Here is an 18,901-nt window from a genome sequence, read left to right as displayed (position 1 = left end):
TTAGGGATATTTTGTCACCAGGTTAACTCTGTACACATACAAACATTTTTTTCTGACAGTGAAATATTTTCTGATAGTGACATTGTACTTCAAAGTGTGGGACAACAGCAAGCTGGAGAAAAAAAAAACTTTGGGGGGGGGGAAGCAATGATCAGGACGTGTATGGTATGGGAACTGATCATGTAAAAAAAAAAAAAAAAAAAAACCCTATGTATTATTATCTAATGGCATGTGTGATACTTCTGCAGACCAGTAGTCTTAGGAATAGAGGATATTACGTGGTTTGGCATGAGTCTCTGATATAAAAAGGAAGGAAGAGACAAGAGAATTGCTTTAGTTGTCACTGCGTTCTTTGCCATGGGAGGGTAGCAGTACTTGAAGAAATGTTTAATGGCTACTTGAAGCTCATTTCAGGCAGTGGTCTCAACCTAGCTTAGGAAGTGATGCATCCGTGCTCCAAACCACTTGGTTTCCAGTTGTTGGGAATGTGTGAAGGCGTCCTGTCCTCTCTGCTTCAGAGGTAAATTCTCCAGTAGCATGTTTGGGTAGGCTTCTTTGGTAAAGTAAATCAGTACAACTGCTTTCTGCGGGCAGGATATATTCATTGTAATGGCAAAAGTAGTGCCGATTTTTTCGGCTCTTCATTTTGCACTGCTGACCCTAATTAATTTAATTTATTTAAAATAAAAATTAGTTTAAAAAAAAAAATGCTCAGACATTTTTCAACACAAGAGGTCGCTCAGTAGCTGTTGCTGAGCTGGAAATATCAAAGGCCAAAGGAATCGTATAGAAAGTGTAGTCTGTCTGTGCTTCAAAACTGCTATAAAATAATGTTCAAACTATTTTAAACAAATGAATGCATATTCCTGTGTGTCTACTGCTGTCATTCCTTGCAAAATAAAAACTGCCTATTGCACTGTGCATTTTCAGAAATTTGGAATTGTGTAATTCCAGTGCATAACTACTTTCAACAAGTCTACATGCAATTCATTTTCCTTCAGATGCTAAATATTACTGTCATTACAATTATTAATTCAGATCAGATGATGCATCTCCTATACGATGCTACAGGATGTGTGTGTTAGGGTAATACTCTACTGAGTCAGGTTGTCTTTTTTATTTTTTTGGTGGCTGTTGTATTTGTTTGGCATGTACCAGGAATCAACTTCTTAGAATAGCTTTATTTTTTCATGGAGCTCGTGGATTATATATTACTTGAAAAAAAAAAATTTGTATGTTCAATTATTCAAACAAGTTCCTAGAATCCCAAATTCTTGAGGCTGAGCCAATGCTTTCTGCTGCAATAGAAGATGATACACGTCAGGAGTGAGATCAGGTTCCAAGGCTTAAAAGAGCAAGAAGGTAGCACAGATGAGGTACTGCAGAAGGAGATGAGGAAAGATGGGTTAAAAAAAAAAAAAGTAGAAAGGGTAGCACAACACGTGTTTTTAAAAGATCTTGAAAATAAGTGACAAAAGCAGCATATTTTACAATAATCCTTAAAGTCCTGCATTTTATAAGAAATGAAGGGAGAATGGAAGAAAGCACAGCTCTCACTTTACTGAGGAAGAATATGTAATGTAATGAGGCTGAAAGTTTCATTAACGTGTCTGAAGTTCGGCATCTGAAAATGGTTGTCCAACTGATTCTGGAAGAAATGCATTTTGGAAAATCAGGCTTCTTATTGAGCTGTTGAATGTATATGCATTTTTAGGACCCACAGCGCATTGCGTGCTGTATTTCCACTACATTGATTTTAATGGTGTTCATCTCATGCTTCTCAGTGAAATTTCCGTGTTTTTTTCCTTGCTGTTATACCACATCTCACATCCATGTTAGTACAAATGAAAATATGTCCATTAAATGTCTGGTTTGCTTTCTATGAAGAGCGATACTCCTCCTGCCTTTGAGTTGTTTTCTAGCAAGAAAAACAGATCTCCTTTTATCAATTCTCCCAGGGTTTATTTATCGTGTACTCTTTGTCAGTGACTTTCTGATAGGAAATAGTTGGTTGCTGTTTCTGCTCGGAGTGTTTTGTTTGCATAAGCAATAAATAATGAATCACTTTGCAGATCAACCCTTGAAGTCCTATTGCTATTTTGACAACTTGGATTAGCTCGTGCTCCTTCTTTTTATGAAGGTTTATCCTGCCAAGACATTCTTTGAATACTGATAATGTTGATCCTCTTGCCAGTATGGTTATGTTAGAAAGAGGTATTTTTCTTCTTTCATCACCATGTTCCTTGAAAGCATATTGAATAATGAGACAGCCAAATGGAAATAATTTACATGAGTATTCAGCAAGTTTATTTAAAGTTAACATTATCTGAAGGCGTGCGAAGAACATTCCGGAGTCAGCTACCGCTTCACCCACGGCAAACCCTTCAGCCCGAGATGCCATCTTCTGGCCACCTCCGGGCTCGGGCTGCGTTTTGCAGGAGGTGCCGCAGGGCTCAGCCCCACAACAACAGCCTTTGTGCTCTTCACTGCACGGCGTCTGGAGCCCACGGCAGCCCCAGGAGGTGGTGATGTTGGAGAAACGCCCCGGTGTGCCATCAGGTGGAACCTCAGCTCCTCTCCAGCCGTGTCCCCCAGCTGTTCTCTGCTCACTCTGCCAGGGGGACGTGGCTTACACCTCCGGGGTGCCAGTGGCCCCCTCCCTAGCCCTTGTGAGGGTGGGTGTGATTCTTACCCAGACCCCTTTTGTGGCTGTGCTTGGCCTTAAACCGAGGGATGCCGTTGGGTGATGAGTTGGAGCGTGTGCCACGTGGGGAGATGCTTCTTAATGATTTACATCAGCCTTACGTAAGATTTGGAAACAGCCTTTTTTGGCGTGTATGTGATGCCTGGTTTGGGTTGCAGTTACTTACCATTTTAGTTGTTTGTGAGGAAATGCCACGTTATTGTCTGCTATAAGCTCAAGTTTTTGCTTTACAATTAGTCTCCTCTTACAGGACAGCCTTGGCCGCCCCCAGTCTGTGTCCATGAGCACAGTAACAGTTTGCTTTCTGTAGTAACTGGGCTTTGTTGTTTGTTTGTTTTTAGGGGTGGAATAACCAGAGTTGTGCATTAGGGTAAACTCACCATTTTTAATAACAGGTTTGCACTTCAGATTCATTCGCTGTGCTTCCAAACTCTGTCCTAGCTGCGTGTTGAAAAGAAGTCTACGCTGAGCAGAAACAGCAGCACTCAAGCTCTTCCTGGAGTTGGAAAGGCTGCTCCCTTTAATGTAATGATGATAAATTGACTCCTTCCCTAAGCTATGTTTTAAAATGTAAAGGGGAATTACGATTAAGAATCTGCAGTGCTTTGCAGCCAACGTGTTTTCATGCTGACCTGGAGTACAGTTCAGTCTTTTCTTCCATTCAGTGCTCAGTGGCTTTGCAGGGAAAGCGAAACAGAGAGTTAATTATGGTTTTTTTTTGTGATGTGGACACCTGTCCACTAGGAAATGCGCTGAGACCCTCAACTCAATTTACATCAGCCAGAGAACAGCTGCCAGATGGTAACTACTTTTGGTCGCTACCAACCTGGTTGAATTTGAACTGGTGACCTAGAGGTGAAATGCTTTATATCCTATTACTAATTCCCTGAGGTTTCCAGTTTCTCATCCATCACTTTTTTCAAATGACAGCACAGTATATGGCTGAAATCTCAAAACAATTACTGTTTCACATACGCCCTGTGTGCTGCAGTGCCTGCGATGTGCCTTTAGCTCTTGTAAGGCTTGCACATTTTTGTTGTACGCTTGAAAGCTTAGCACAAAAAAGATGTTTCCAAAGCCGCTGGGGAGTTTTCCCTCTTCCTTAGCAATGTACTTTGTCACAGCTAGGTACGTTCCCTGGTATTTCTACTGACTGGCACCTTTCAAAAGGCTTTTGAACGCCCTTCTTAACGTGGAAATCACTGTGATGATGTTGCATCTTTTAACTGACAATTTAGGATTAGAAACTGTGTAGTTTGTTGGGTTTGTTTGTTTTAAGCAGTTGAATTGTTTGCTTTTTTATCTTATTATTTTCTTATATGGAAATGGAACTTCTCTATCCACCACAGCAGAACTCATGTGGGTAAAGCAGCCAAAAAAAAAGCCTTTGTGATTCTTGAAAGCTTGTGAAGATAGGTGTTAGCAGGTGGAGGGCCCTGGCTCCTTGTACCATCTCCTGGTTCCTCTCATAACTTACCTTCCAGCTCTGAGCGCTTCTCCACGGCACGATGCTCAAGAATGCCTCTTCCTCGGGCGGGTGCTCTCATATCGCAAATGGGAAATCTGAGCAGGAAATTCTTCGGGATTTCTAGGATGAAGGGTGCTGTGGAAAATAGCTACCTTTCATCAAATTTCTGTGATAGCTGTAATGGCTGATGCCTATGCTTGGGGGGGGAAAAACAGTGCCTTGAGTTTCTCTCTTCCCTACCTCCACCGGTGGTTGAACCACCATCAGTTGCAAAGATTCTCCAGAGGCAAATATAAAATGTATGCAGAAATCAGTTAGGATTTTGTAAGGGGTTGCATTGCTTTTCTGTAAGCTAAACTGCAAAAATGCCACGATTTCTGTTTTCAAGGGAGGATTATGCAGGAGTTCTCTTTTCTTAAGGTAGCTTGCCACGCTTTTTAAAACAAGATACCAGTCATGGCCTGGAGCAGGTCAAACACCATCGCCACTTTTCAAGGCTGGCATTTTAAAGAACGTGGTTAAGTCTTTATCTTGGTGTCTTCTTCATCTTAGCTGATAGATTTTCTTCCACCGCAGAGAACGTGCCTGCCCTTGCAGCAGGGTGTCAGTGCATCACGGGCAGCAGCAGTTACACACGTGGTACAAGGTGATGGCTTTGTTTTGCTTCGGCCGAATTCAAACTCTTGCTGTGGCTGCCTGGCTTTGTTCCTGTTTATACGCCGTGTGAACAAGTAGGCAGGGATATTTTCAGTTGTGTTGGAGCCTCATAAATTGTCAGGCTCAAGTTTTAAGTCAGGAAAGCGAAGAAACATACTGACCTAAAGATTTAACTTTCTGAAGTGAGGTCTCAGGTGCCAGGGAGACAGGATTTTGGAAACGTGTAGAACAAAATCAGTGAGCCTGTGAAATACGTTTTTTTAACAGAGCTACCTTAGGTTACTAATCTACAGTTCATGTGCAGCGCGTGCTCTGCTGGACCTTTACACCCTGAAACGGTATTAACAGGATAAATAACACAATACCAACCACAGGATACATGAACAAAGAAGACTGGGTTTGGGTACTGAAAGTCCACATCACCTTTCATCCAAAAATCCCCGTTGTGCCACGGGAGGCTGGTTAAGTTCCAGCCATCGTGTAGTGGCAAAGTAAGCAGGAGGAATTTTTTTTGGCATCATTGTTGGCACTGCACGAGCCATCTTCAGCAACAGCATCCAGTCCTCAGCTCTTCCTAAGACTTGTCTTTTGTCTGGGATCTCAGATCGTTGTGGCTGCTGGTAGAAGCTCTAAAATACGAAGGATTGGTTGGCTGCATTTTCTCCTTGGGCCTTCCCTGGGGTCTTTGAGGAAACCAGTGATGAACTGCTCTTCTTCTCCTTAGTGACGAATACCACGGATCTCGATGGGAAGAGCTTGCATACTCTTTTTTTTCATGTTTTTCTAGGAATCCTTCCGGGCTATGTGTAACATCAAAGAAACAGAGAGGCCTGCTGCATGCATACGTGTTTGTTGTCATCCTGCACAGAAGGATGCCCGCACACACCTGTGGTCTAGAGCTGGATGGGGCTGAAGAAATACAGATAGGGAAATGCAGCACGTGTGTCTGTGCAACAGAGTTTGATATACATTATGACTTTTTTTTTTAATAAGATCTAGATCATGTAATCCCCTTCAGTGAAGCAGAGAGGGAGGTGGGATATATTTGGCTAGCTCTAACAAACCCCAAGATGGTCCGCATGTAATAATATATCTGCGAGTAGGCTGTTTTTGCAGTGTCATCATACTGACCAGAGTCAGATTCTTCCTTGGCTCATCCTGGACACCAGGTTAAATGACCTACAAAAAAAATATGAGGGGTGTGTGGGGGTGTGTATTTTTAGCTGAACTAAAGGGTATAATCAAGGTTAAAAAAATGAGGGTATTGCAGGAACAGGCACTTTGTAAAATAAATGAAATGGAGTAGTCATTGTTTCTTCATGGAGTTTTCTTTTTAAAGCCTGTTGGTACATCTAGAGGGTCTCAGAAATCATTTTCTTTAAATGAATTGGCTGATCCTACCTTGTGGCTTCAGAACATGCAGTCAGGGCTAAAGCTGAGCACACAGACTATTCTGTGTTTACTTAGTATAAAAATTTCAGGAGTTGCATTGCCTCTTTAGTGTGTGGGCTTTAATGTATGGTAATGGTAATTTAACGGGGATGGTAACTAGTTCCTAAATTTTTCTCTGAAGTTCCCAGTATTAAAATTTGACAAATATGTGGGTAGCTCAAAAATCAAATGAAGAAAATACCTCCTGAACTCATTAGCAGCATCTACTTTTAGCAGGTTTGCATTTAATAAGTTCTCATGTTCCCTGGCTTTTTAAAAGCACTTTACTGAAGTGATCTTTTTACAGGCCCGTGTATCAGCCATTCAGCAGGTCAGACAGTGTAATAACAACCTTGCATTAATCAGCAGCTACGATTTATATCTGTACCTGTGGCATCACGCTAGTATAACCTAAAATAAGCAGCGTGATGTTTATATTAGTCACGTAACAAGTGTCTTTCTCTGTTTGGTCACAAGCGTTTAATTTAAAATGTGCCCAGTAAAGAAAAAATTGTTTGGCACTCCGTGTTTCCATTTTAAGTAATCGGTTTTAAAATAGCCACAGTACAGGATATGTTTTATAAGAGGAGCTCTAAAGAAGACGACCAACTCTTTCATCACTCGAAATGTCTCCGAGGAGATGTGCAGCAGGTGTGAGGAGGGAGGCCGAGCGCAGCAGGCTTGGGCAGCCCCGCTCCGTCCTTTGCTGCTGCCTGCTTCCGAAGCACGGAGCCGTGGCCATGTGGCCCGTGGTTCTCCTTCACCCCGTTATGTATTCTCTGCCCTCCCTGGTGTGAATTGTCTTTTGTTTGGGGGGTTTTCCAGCTTGCTGTAGGATGGCAGGGCTGTGAGCGCGGTGTGGGTGAAGGGCTGTCAGGCTGTGTGCAGAAGGTGAGTTAGATTCAGGCAGGAGTGCATTTGGAAGTGGAAAATTCAAGATTGGGGAACAGTTTTAGGGTCACCAGTCTCAAAGCTTTAAAATCCCACCTGTCCTGTAAGAAGGGAATATCGTTTTACAAGAGCACCGTGTTCTGCAGTGGAATTCACCCTTCAAGGCCAGCGAATATCCTCCAGGACAGGTGGAATTTTAAGGCTCTGTATTGCGTTTCTTGAGATTGGTGCGTTGCTCACCGTGCTTTCACATGACATCCTGTACCAGAATACTGGGAACTCATGTTGGATTTATTGGGCCTATGTAAACAGCTCTTTTTAAACTAGCATCATAGTGTCAGATTTAACGGGCAACTTCCCACACTTCTTTCCTTTTATGTTTGAATGTTGCACAGTGAAACAGACTCAGCTAACAATGAGAGAAGCAGATACAAAGAATCCAGTAGACTCAGTTGCCAGGAAGTGGAAAGCCAATTAAACACAATTTTTTTGTTGTTGAGATACAGTGGTAAAAGTAAGCAGGTTCAGAGTTAAATTTGTGGCTGTTTCATACAGTCATTCGTTCCCTCTCATTAGCGAGAGACCAAATTTCACTTCCCAAAGCAGCTAATACTTTCTGTGTATGTAAGAGGACTTAACAGGTAAAGTCTTCTTATGCAAGTTGCATTTTGTACTGCTGTACTGTATTTATTAAACCTTTGCAACAGAATTGTAAGGTATGTAGCGAGTAGAGCAGATATCCTTCTATCTAACGTTTACAAAACTGTCATTAAGCAACTAACTGCTTTCCATAGAGATACCTCCTTAGAAACTGCTTTCCTTTCTAAAAAACAGACCTAGAGTATTCAGACAAGAACTGTGAATGTACCCCTAACATCCCAGTTTCTATGAAAACGGCTTTTTCATGTATTTTAAATACCACAGGCATTGTGGTGTAAGGTCCACCTTCAAATGCTGACCGTCATGCCAAAAACATCAGAAACCCTCAATTTGTGTGCACGGTAAAAATACATAGCCCACTGCTGTGTATCTTAGATGAAAAGTGGTGTTTTTATTGATCTATTTTTTAGCAATTGTTTCAAGTGCAGAAGTCCAGATTAGCCACGTAACATTCATGAATACGAACTCCTAGATTTTCTGATGGCTGCGACTCTAAATAAGTAATACAACATGAGAAGACATGCCAAAAAGTACCATATCGTGTGTGTTAACACTGAAAGTTGTGAATGTAAGAGGGTCAAAGTACAGAATGTTACATATACAGTATGTGTGCAGTTGCATATGCATGTTAATAGACATGACTTGAGTTCAACAAATATAAATATAATGTCAAAAATTTGACTCTGTGCCATTTGTTTCAGGCAGTTATTTGGCAAAAGACCAGGGTGTCAGATCACAAAATGGCCTGTATGTCAGTTCTGGGAACAGCCGTTATGGGCAGTATGGTACCTTTTCAACACTGCTGTGAAGATCCTGAGGTGAGTTTAAACTTCCTTCTCCCAAATCCACTTAAAGCCTGTCAATGAGGAGCTAAATCAGCACTCAGAAAGGAGACTTTCAAAAAGAGAACATTATCTCCAGGCTGACGTCTGATTAATACATTTGATTCTCTTACAGCTCTCTCTGTAAAATTAATTGGTTTGGTGATTGAAAATGCACTCCCAGAATCATCTAGTCAGGACTCATGTGGCACTGATCAAATGGCAGTAAAAACAGTTGTGATGACAAATGCAGAATTGCTGATTGCTCAGAGCTGTCTAAGTTAGGATTCCTGGCCTGCAGGCAGGTTGTGCTTTGATTAATAACTAGGCATTTATATCGTTCTCATCCTCGTGGCCTTTTAGCCTTATCTTCTAAAGAATATCTCCTCAGTTTCAGTCAGGGGCACCTCAACAGTAAAATAAACATGTACTTAGAAGGCAAGTTGTGCAAAATATATGATAAACCTATGTGTCAAGGAAATACTAGCTAGCTTTCAAAAATTCTCATGCACATAACTTTCTTTGCTCCTGTTGAAACTGAAGGAGCTCCCCACGATACTGTCCTTCGTCTAATATTTGCTTTTTTTTTTTACTCCCATTTTTGTCTCAGACATTCTTACAACGGAGAGGCTTCCTCCTGTTGAGCCTGGAAAGTTGATTTTTTTTTTTTTCTGTGAAGTCAGAGTGGCTATTAAACACAATGCCATGCTGGAAGAAACTTTATTCAGACTTAAATCATGAGTTTGTAAGAATGCCCATGGTGTCTACACACAGGGAAATGTGTGGGGAGGGGCTGGGGGGAGTAGCCAAGTTGCTTCTTAGGGTTTACGAAGAAGTTTTTCCTGTTTCTGTCCGAACAAGTCCGGATGCTCTGCTCATACCTGAGCGCCCACTTGGCTGTGCCTCATATGGCAAGTGCAGGGAGCTCTGCAGGGAAGACATGGGGGTATTTAGAAGGGACTGGCTCGAAGGAGGCACTCAGGTTCTCACGTTACCTCTTTGCTATATCATGAGGCATCCATATTCCTTGAATAGAAGTTGGGGAACATTCCATCTCTCTCTCTGTCTCTAAATAGTGTGTAAAATACCACGTGCATCATTTATAGGTGTATAAGTGATCCATGCATATTGCACTTGCACAGATCTACATTCAGAAACTGTGGACATTTCTAAATCAAGCAGCCAAACACTGAAATGACAGAATTAAGCTTGCCTGCGTAACCCTTATCTTTCTCCCTTGTGTTCAGGAATTGGGAGAGGTATTCAATGACTAGACATATGCCAATTTTCCTTCCTATTAGACCCATGTCTCATTCAGTACACAGACCAAAGAGCAGCTCCTTAATTCTTTTCATTTCCTACTCGTCCATTACGTAGCTTCTTAATCCTTCACTGCAAAGTCTACTCTGAAGGCAAAATCAGAGTTGTTACAAACAACTTTTTGTAAGCTGTATCTTGCTAACCGCACACTTAAAACTTCTGCAATGAGCAATCCCAGGGTTTGCAGATGGCTAGTCTTTTAAAACCTCTCCATTATGAGCACTGAATGAAACAAGAACATAGTTCAAGTTGGCCCCAAAGCATGGAAAAATCAGGAACTACTCGCAAAGTAGAAAGAAAACCAAAGAAAATAAAGAATTGTCAGCTTTTAATGTGCAAAACAGCATCTATGCTTTCTGCATCCCCATTCTTGGAAATGGGTGGGTCCATTTTGGCTGAGAAGCTTCATTTGGGAAATTTTTGTAGTGAAGGGAATTCCTATGGAATTCCTAGGAATTTTCCTGTTGTGTGAAAGTTAAGTTTGGCAGGTACACAGGCCTCTGGGAAAAAGGTGAGTACTGTAGGAAGACATTGTCCGCTTAACACAGATAGATTTTAATACGTGTATGTGTTTAGTAATTAATATTTTCCAGTCTGTGCAATTCTGCCTTAATAAAAAACAAAACAAAACAAAAAGAAAACAAAACTTTTGTATAAGAAAATTCTAGCAATTACGACTACTTTTAGGATCGTTACTAACTTTTAACGAGCATACTGATATTCCACGTGGCTTTAAATAGTAACAGCAGTCAGCCATTTCTAAATATGGCAGCTTCTTAAATGTCTTATTTAGAGACTTTCAGTTTTGTTTTAATGTTGTCTGTATATAAAAATGCCGTTTGAAGTGAAAGATTTATACGGATATTTGGAAATTGGAAAAGGAATTTGAAGCATAAGGGAGGAACATTCAAAGAGGATGTGCTAAAGCTGCAGGACAAAATCTAGAAGTGCTGCATGTTGTTTTCTGATAATCATCCAAGAGATATTTGACACCTCTTTAACTTGACCAGTGGTGTTTGGTTCTGTGCAACGTTGCTGACCAGAACGCTCCAGCTTTAGCACAGAATGCTTGTTACAAGGTCAAGAGGGAATAAGGGAGCACATGAGCAGATCGCTGGTGTGACGTCGGTGAATGGGAAGGATAGGCCAAGTCCCAGGGATTTTAAATTCCGTTTCAAATGCATGATCACTCGGCTTTTAGTAAATACAAGTGGTTCTGCCAAAAGAAAAACTAACGAGGTCTGATTTCTGTCTTCTGCGATCCACCCTGCTACCAGAATATTCTCCAACCTTTCCCGTATGTCCAGAACCTCAGCCTCTGCTGTGCACCGGCCCCCACTGTTCCCGTTCCTATTTGTCTGGGCAACCTGCAGTGGGGCAGCACATGGGCAGGTCGGCGAGCCAGCGCTTACGTGCTGCTGGATCCCAGCTTGTGAGAAGTCACAACTGCCTTTTCCGCAGTAAGGCCGTTATCCCGAGGCTGCCCTCTCCAAACAGCTGCCAGTTATCACAGAAATTGTGGAAACGTAATATCGTTGGGATTTCTGCTTCTTCATCAGATTGAATTGAAATCGATCCAAGGGTTTCCAAGTTGCTCGGTGGGGGGGAGAGGGGGAGGCAGTGGGGCAGGCAGCACAAGTCATCGCTCTCATTTTGACAGGGAAAAAAAAAACACACCCAAAGCTAGAAGAGCTTAGCAGAGAAGTTTTAAACCTTGGAGTTAATGTTAGGTACTGGAATTGTGTGATTTGTTCCTGGGCTCCTTGGCAGGGTTGGGTGCTCACAGGTTCTGCTGAAGGCTGGGAATCGTGGGTGCTCAGCACTCTGCAAAGTCAGATGATTTGGATACAGGTGCTGTAGGTAAATTTAGGTGCCCTCCATAAATGCCTGCTGATGAGCTATTTAAGGTGCTGTGGGTAAACAAAGGGAGGGATTTCATGTTTTGGTGCTCCCAGCTAGAGGTAGCTCACTGCTGCCTTCGCCAGCATGGGCAGCACTGCACGCCTTGAGCTTCTTGCAGGCGTGAGGTTGGCAGCCCTGCAGTCAGCAGGCCCAAAGCACACGCTCACTGCAGCAGCCCACTGCAACTGACAGTCCAGATGGGAAATTTCTCAATCAGTTGAATCAAGGGTAATAGATATAGAACCATCCATCCCAATCTCTTTTTTAAAGTGCTTTTGAATCATACATGTAACTCTAAAGAAGTGGTGCATGTGTTTGAACGACTGGGACTCCTGTGAATTGCACTGTAATGTTGCACCCCTAAATAAAAAGCTTTTGGGGATTCTCTTTTAAAGACTTCTGTACTGTATTTGTTTTTCTTGCAGATAAATCTTTCTGGATTTCTCCCAAAAGCTGAGTCAGACAGCTCTCTGACATGTCTGTCAGGTTCAGAAAGGAGTTTCATTTTTATAAACAATCGTCCGGTTCTTCAGAAGGAAATACTGAAGGTAACACCCTCTAACTTCTTATTCAGGGAATAAAAACATGATTTCTTTGAGGACAGAAAGGGCTCTGCTATCTGCAATATCTGCCCACATGAGATAAGTGGAGTACTACATGTGAAGCATTTACAATAGAAACCTCATCCACAAGTCTGATGCTCCTGGTATCTCAGCTCTGTTACGTTCTCTGCAGTGACTTGCAGCCACAGAGCTGGAGGCTATCCTTATGGCTGCTTGAAAAAAATAAGAGCACAGAAAAATTTATATTAATGTAGCAGAATCACACCTGGGCAGTTTTCCATGAGGGAGCTCTGTGTGGTTTCCTGTAAGAGAATTTTCCTGAAAATAAAATTTTAATTTTGTTCACTTAACCAGCAAATCTGCTTGCTTTCCCTTTAAATCTGTGTATGCATTGAATAAAAATGAAAGTGATAGTGCAGAGGCATTGGCTACCGCTAGGCATTGTGTAGGCAGAATTTGATACTCTTGGATTTCTCACACTACTGAACCTTGCAGCACCTCACCCGGAGCAGCGTTGCTGTTCTAATCCTTGCCCTCCACAGAAAATAAAATTCCATTCATGCTGAAGTGTACGTGTAGGTTTTAAAGTGGAGACAATCGAGTAGGTTTCAGTTGGCAGTTTTGTGGGTGTAAACCCTGAACTTGTGTTCATATCTTAAGTGACAAACAAGGCTAGTCCTGTGCTCCGTGGCCACACAGTAATTGATCTACCTGGCTCTTGCTGGAGTTCAAAGCTCAGTTTGGGTCCCATGTAAGAGACAGCTTTTTAACCAGAGCAGAGGCTAGGTGGGGTTCAGATTACTGTAATACAAAGTAGAAATACATGGCCCTTCATTTAGGGCTGTTCACATAGTGGTGATAGTGATGCTTTTTATTTTTGTCCACTTTTTAGTTGTGTCCTCTTATTACTGCAGTTCAGTGCCAGCTGAGAACAGACTGTGGGAATAGTAAGGTTAAAATATATTTTTTTTATGTTATTTTAATTTATTTTATTATTAAAATAATATTTTATAGTTAACTTTTATTTAAAAATCAAGTTTCAGAAGCTCTTTTATACTGTTAGTGTGTTAACATATTTTCTCCAGTATATACTGGAAAGGATCCACAACACAAGAGGAAAATACAAAGACCTTTATTTGATCGTTCTAGTTTGCAAGACCTGCATTATGAAACAACTAAATAACTTTGTAGTTTTTTGACGTGAATTTTCAGGGAGATTATAGAGAAAACAGTAAGGGCAAGCAGAGTTGCAGAGAAATACTAAATTTATGAATAATCAAAGTACAAGCGTATCATGTCTTTTCTTCCAAAGATGATCAATGTATTCATTCAGAAGGTCAAAGTAGCTGCCATTAATTTCTTGGAATTTGTTCTTTTTTCCTTTTTTTTTCTTACCTTTTTTTTTTTTTTTAATTGTGAAAACATGGAAACCACCAGTAACTCCCCTTTGGGTGATTATTTTGATGTGTATATATATATCCACACAGATCTTTTTAGCATTGCATTAATTTGGGGGGGAAATACAGTTATGATTTTGTAACATCTGTGCCTTTGTGTCTCTTTTATTGCCTGTACGGACATCTCTTTGCTAAATGAATCTGTAGTTAATTCGGCAGTACTACAGTGCGGCGTCACACAAGGACAGTACCCGCTTATACCCTGTTTTCTTCTTGAATATTACTGTACCTGCATCTGCTGTGGATGTGAATTTAACGCCTGATAAAAGTCAAGTTTTACTGCAGTATAAGGTAATTGATGTCTAATTCTGGTTTTGAGTTGACAACTTTTTACTTACGTACGTATAATAAGGGCTTCTGGAACTGCTGAAATGTTTGAAGGTAAACAGTGCCACTGAAGTCTTTGGGAGGATTATTTGAAACTAATTTCCCAGTTGATTTCAAAGATCGCTTATGTGCTGTCACATACATGTGGGTATCGCTTTGCTTCCAGATGGCTGTGTAGCAGTGACTGAAGCTAAATGGAATTATGATGTGTGCTTGAATAAATCTCATGTTTAGTTTCATAATTACACTAAGTAATAAACTTTTCAAACACTGCGCGCATTAGGGGAGGAGGAGATGATTTCTACCAAATGTAATAATTGCCATTGCATGTGTAAATAATTGTTGACATCACTTAAGTTTCAGGACATCCAGTTCGTGCTAACAGGACTGGAAATTTGAACAGTATATGCCCGTGTTTTATATGTTATGTAGTGATAGATGTTCCATAAATTCAGTTTCACTTTTTGGCACTTGATATGTGAGTGCCACAAAAATGAAGGAAGCTGCAGTGGTAAGGCTGTTATTCAGAGTGATGGTAGGTACTCACCACTGAGACTGTCCTTGTCTTCAGTGAAAGTTTTTGTGCTTGTCTGTGCAAATGTATTGCCTGTTAAGTGCCACTTGTATTAAAATTAACATAACTTTCTCACATTTGTTCTAGCTTAAAACTTTCTTTAGCATTACAAAGTGTTTGTTTGTTTTATTTCCAATTTTTGTTGCAGAACTGTCCTGGAAGCTCTTTGCAAACATGCTTGCTAAACTGGGCTGGTGTTGGTATTTCTGTCCTTACTATAAGCTTCTAACACTGTGTTAGGTGGAAATAGCTTCACTTGATACAGTTTGAAGCAACTGGTACGCTGTGTTATAAAGAAAGCAGTTAATCACCCTTGTAATACCGGAGTACAGGAGTGAAGCAGAGCACCTCTCAAGAAATATTTGAGGTGAAAGGTGTCTACTCCAGAGTCTTTTGGGACACGTGTGAAAAATTGAACTGCAATAATCCGCCCAGATTTATTTGAAAAAGATTATGAGCAAGATCACTTTGTTCTTTATTCTCAATATCTGTCAGTTATTATGTATTTTTTTTATGGTTGTGTGTGCTTTTTCTGTAAATTTTTTTTTTCCTTTTTTTCTTTCCCCTCCAGGAGTCTGTCTTATTTGCTGTTGAAAATGTGTTGAAATCACTCTATGGGCCACTACCTGCTACGGTCTCTGGTGAAGCTAATAAAACAGATGTTACCTCAGAAGACATGTTTGTTCATAAAACAGGACAAACAGATGTGGTTGTTAATGAAATGGAACCATCTGGAAACAATGATCTACATGCTCATACTTCATTCCTTTCAGTCAGCAGTGATGTGCAAAATTGTCAAGCAGGAAAAAACACAGAGATCTGTTTAAATCATCAGGCATTTTGTGGTGATAATATACGTAGTCGCCTAGAGGAAAAAGAGGTTTCTAAGAGTGATGCCTTTCAAGACGGTTCCTTAAATTTATTGTGTGAGGAGGAACAGAATGGACAGAACACAACTGCTAGTCCAACTCGCAGGGCTCCAATGGAACCTGAATGCAAAAAAGCTGATGAGCATCTTTTGAGTTCTGATAATACTTGCGAGATGGAAAAGAATGAGGAAGCCTCAGTACCTAAAGACTTACCTGAAATCTCTGCTGATAATTGGAGTATGGGGAACGGATTTAAAGACTCTCTAGGAGACAACCTGGAACCTGTTAAGATTTTAATTCCTGAAGTTGGAGGAGCAGCTAATAAGCAAAGCGAACATGCTGGTGAACACAGCTGTGATCCACAAATGCCAAATCAAAGTATAAGGAAAACAAATGTAATAAATGATAAAACAGGACAAGTAACTGCTTATGACTTAATTAGTAGTCGAATAATAAGGAAACCAAAGACTGCATTTGCCCTCTTCACCCAAGAATATCGTTCAAAATTGTTTTCTGAGCACCCAAAGACTAGCATGAAGGACATCCTGTTGAAAATTGAAGAACAGTGGAAGAATTTGAATGAAGAGGAAAAGAAGAAGTAAGTTTCTAGGCTGTATCTTGCTTCTAAATCTCTGGTAATTACCAATGAGCAAATGAGTCATTTGCTGTGAATAAAAAATATATATACATATATGTATATAACTTCCCAGTTACTGATGAAAAACAGAACAGAAAATTATTTTTGGCTTTTCAAGAACAGCACTGATCTAGTAAGTTGTCATCTTTTGCTGTGCGCAGATGTGCACTGCTGAGCTGAGTTACTCATTTTGCCACTGTACTTGCCATGCGGCAGTTAACGGGACAGTTTTGATGAGTTATTATGTAGAGCTAACAGCCAAGAAATGTACTTTTTTCAATTGTACAAACCTCAGTTTTTTAAGGGCTTGCTGTATATTGTCACTTCAGATGTAGCATCAATGAAAACCAGCCCCGTGATGGCTGAGGCACTGTATAGTTCCTCCAGAACTTTTTCCAACCAGCAGTTCTTTTTTATTGCTCTAAAGTGAGAATTCTTTTTCAGGGTCTTTAGTACTTGAACATTTGGTAAACTCCTTTCCCCTACATTTAGTACGTATCCCAACCCAGGCTACCCCATTATTGTATTTATAAAACCCAATCAAATGATACAAGGAATTTCTTTATCCCCCCGAACAGATATTGCAGTGCTGGTTCAGAGTATAGTATAGTTTGAATGCTTGTCTATCCTCTGCTTCGCTCTAAACCAAACCTCTTTTCAGATTACAATCTGAACAGCTAAGTTTCATTTTCCACACTGAGTTCTAGTACTGTATTTTTGAAATGAAATCTACAAGTAAGGGAAATATTTTACCCTTTTTTTTCTTTTTTTAAGGGAGAGGTGGTAGTGGAATAGTTAATATGTAAATGTTGTCCTTTATGTGAAATTTATATTATAGTAAAAGATTAATTCGAATAACAGATCTTGAGGCATCCTAAGACAGTTCAAAACATGGAAGGTGGGTGTTTTCTTTCTTTGGTGTTTTTGGTTTTTGTTATTTTTTGGTAATTTTGTGAAATGTAAAACACTTTGGGGCATCATACAAAGGAGGAGGATAGTTCTGCAACAGTTTCACAAGCAATGATTTGAGTGCTCATTGTGATGGAGGCAGAAAGTGTGGGAAATGGAATTTGTTTTTGAAGAACAGAGTCACTGGCAGTGTTTTGAAGATGTATTTTCTTAATGTTATGGAAGCAAAGAGAGGGAATTAAGACCACTGAAGAAGTTATGTTAGCCAAACATTATAATTTTAAATGCTAATGAGAGATTAGAGGAGGAGAATGGTAAGAAAGAGGAGCTGTACCTGCTGAATTACTATTAATTACTGTTTTTTCCTTGGACCCTGTACTACGTGACTCTTCTATTTGAAATCCTCTGCATTGTTCTGAACAGCAGCCGTAGCAGAGTGAAGCAAAACCTTAATATCTAGCTTCTGATTTACCTAATGTAGAGGTCACCAAACAAACAACGTGCTCTGATCACAAAGCCATGCCTGTGAGAAATAGTGTGTTGTCCATCTCTGCTTCAGCAGAAAGCTCAGTGTAATAGTAGAAATCCACTCCAATTATGTTTGTGCTTTTAATGAAGTGAAACAAAAGGTTCTGCCAGCTGTTTCAGAAAATTTTAATTTGCTCTGCTTTAGCTTTTGAGATTTCACGGTTGCTTTCCTGGTACAACTGTTATGTTTAAGAGTGTGCCTACAGATTAACGTTGTGTTAGTTCAGGAAGGAGACCTCTCCGGTAATGAATTTGTATCTTACATGCAGGACTGAACGCAGCATAGTCCAATGCATGTTAAAGTCGATGAAAAATTTCCCAGTATTATCAATGCAGCTCAGCTTTGGCGTAGCTCTCTTCCACTTTTCATATTGCGAGATTGCCTCTGAAAATACCAAATACGAAGACATCTGCAGGTATCTTTTCCTTCAAGGCAACAATCCAGAGGAACTGTTGCAGGTCTGGCAGAGAGCTTAAGCCTTGCCTACCAGATACTCTGGATAAATTGGGCCACCTAGAGGTAACAACAAATGTCTATGCGGCAGGGCTTCCACTGAGCACGCTCTCCCTCCAACTCGCTGCCACCCTTCCTGCAAGCCCCCTCTTTGCTAGGCTCCAGCCCTCCGTCCTCCTGCGATGAAGTCGCGTGTTTGGGTTGCAATGGGTGTGCTTGGCTTCAGCGTCCCTGTTTATCTCTGTGGCTTCTCCAGCAGGTCTAAATGAATTTAAATGCCTTTTGGGAGCAGCGCAACTAACAGATGTCTCAGAATGACATAGGATAGCCTTTTCAAAACAAGCCAGCATTTATTACTCAACCGGAATGTAAAATGTTATGGTCTTTAGGTTATAATAGAAGAGGAAAGCTTCCATGCATGTCCATGTTGGCAGCATCGCATATCCCCCTGCTTTGCACAGCCAGGATTTAATTTCGTAGACTCCCTCTGCTCTTACTTAACACAGCTTGTGTGTGTTTCTGGCCTTAATGTTTCTTGCGTATCAGGCTCAGGTAACGGGGGGAGAAGTCCACCCAACTGCCACGACAGGCAGCAGAAATTGGCCTGAAGGTGCAGGAAGGGTTCAGAGCTACACACGCGTTATCATGGGGCTAACAAATCACCTTGTCAGTGCCGTACGGGAATTCTTTGTGAGTATATTTGGGAGAAATATCACTCCAGGTAGCATG

The 18,901-nt window shown here is 40.8% G+C and overlaps 1 protein-coding gene across 3 annotated transcripts in view; it reads left to right on the top strand.

The window, feature by feature from the left end:
* Window positions 1-18,901, top strand: part of PMS1 (PMS1 homolog 1, mismatch repair system component) — a 43,354-nt gene that overhangs the window by 10,984 nt on the left and 13,469 nt on the right. For all 3 annotated transcript variants that reach the window (XM_084288811.1, XM_084288809.1, XM_084288810.1), the window contains exons 6-9: window positions 8,513-8,629; window positions 12,280-12,402; window positions 14,022-14,165; window positions 15,347-16,242. In XM_084288811.1, the coding sequence (XP_084144937.1) occupies window positions 8,513-8,629; window positions 12,280-12,402; window positions 14,022-14,165; window positions 15,347-16,242 (1,280 nt within the window). The remainder of the gene's footprint in view (window positions 1-8,512; window positions 8,630-12,279; window positions 12,403-14,021; window positions 14,166-15,346; window positions 16,243-18,901) is intronic.

The sequence above is a fragment of the Netta rufina genome (genome assembly GCF_964035555.1).
Source record: "Netta rufina genome assembly, chromosome: 6".
In the NCBI taxonomy this organism is placed as follows: Eukaryota; Metazoa; Chordata; class Aves; order Anseriformes; family Anatidae; genus Netta; species Netta rufina.
Note: the sequence above shows the minus strand (reverse complement) of the source record. Positions and strands in the feature narration are given on the sequence as shown.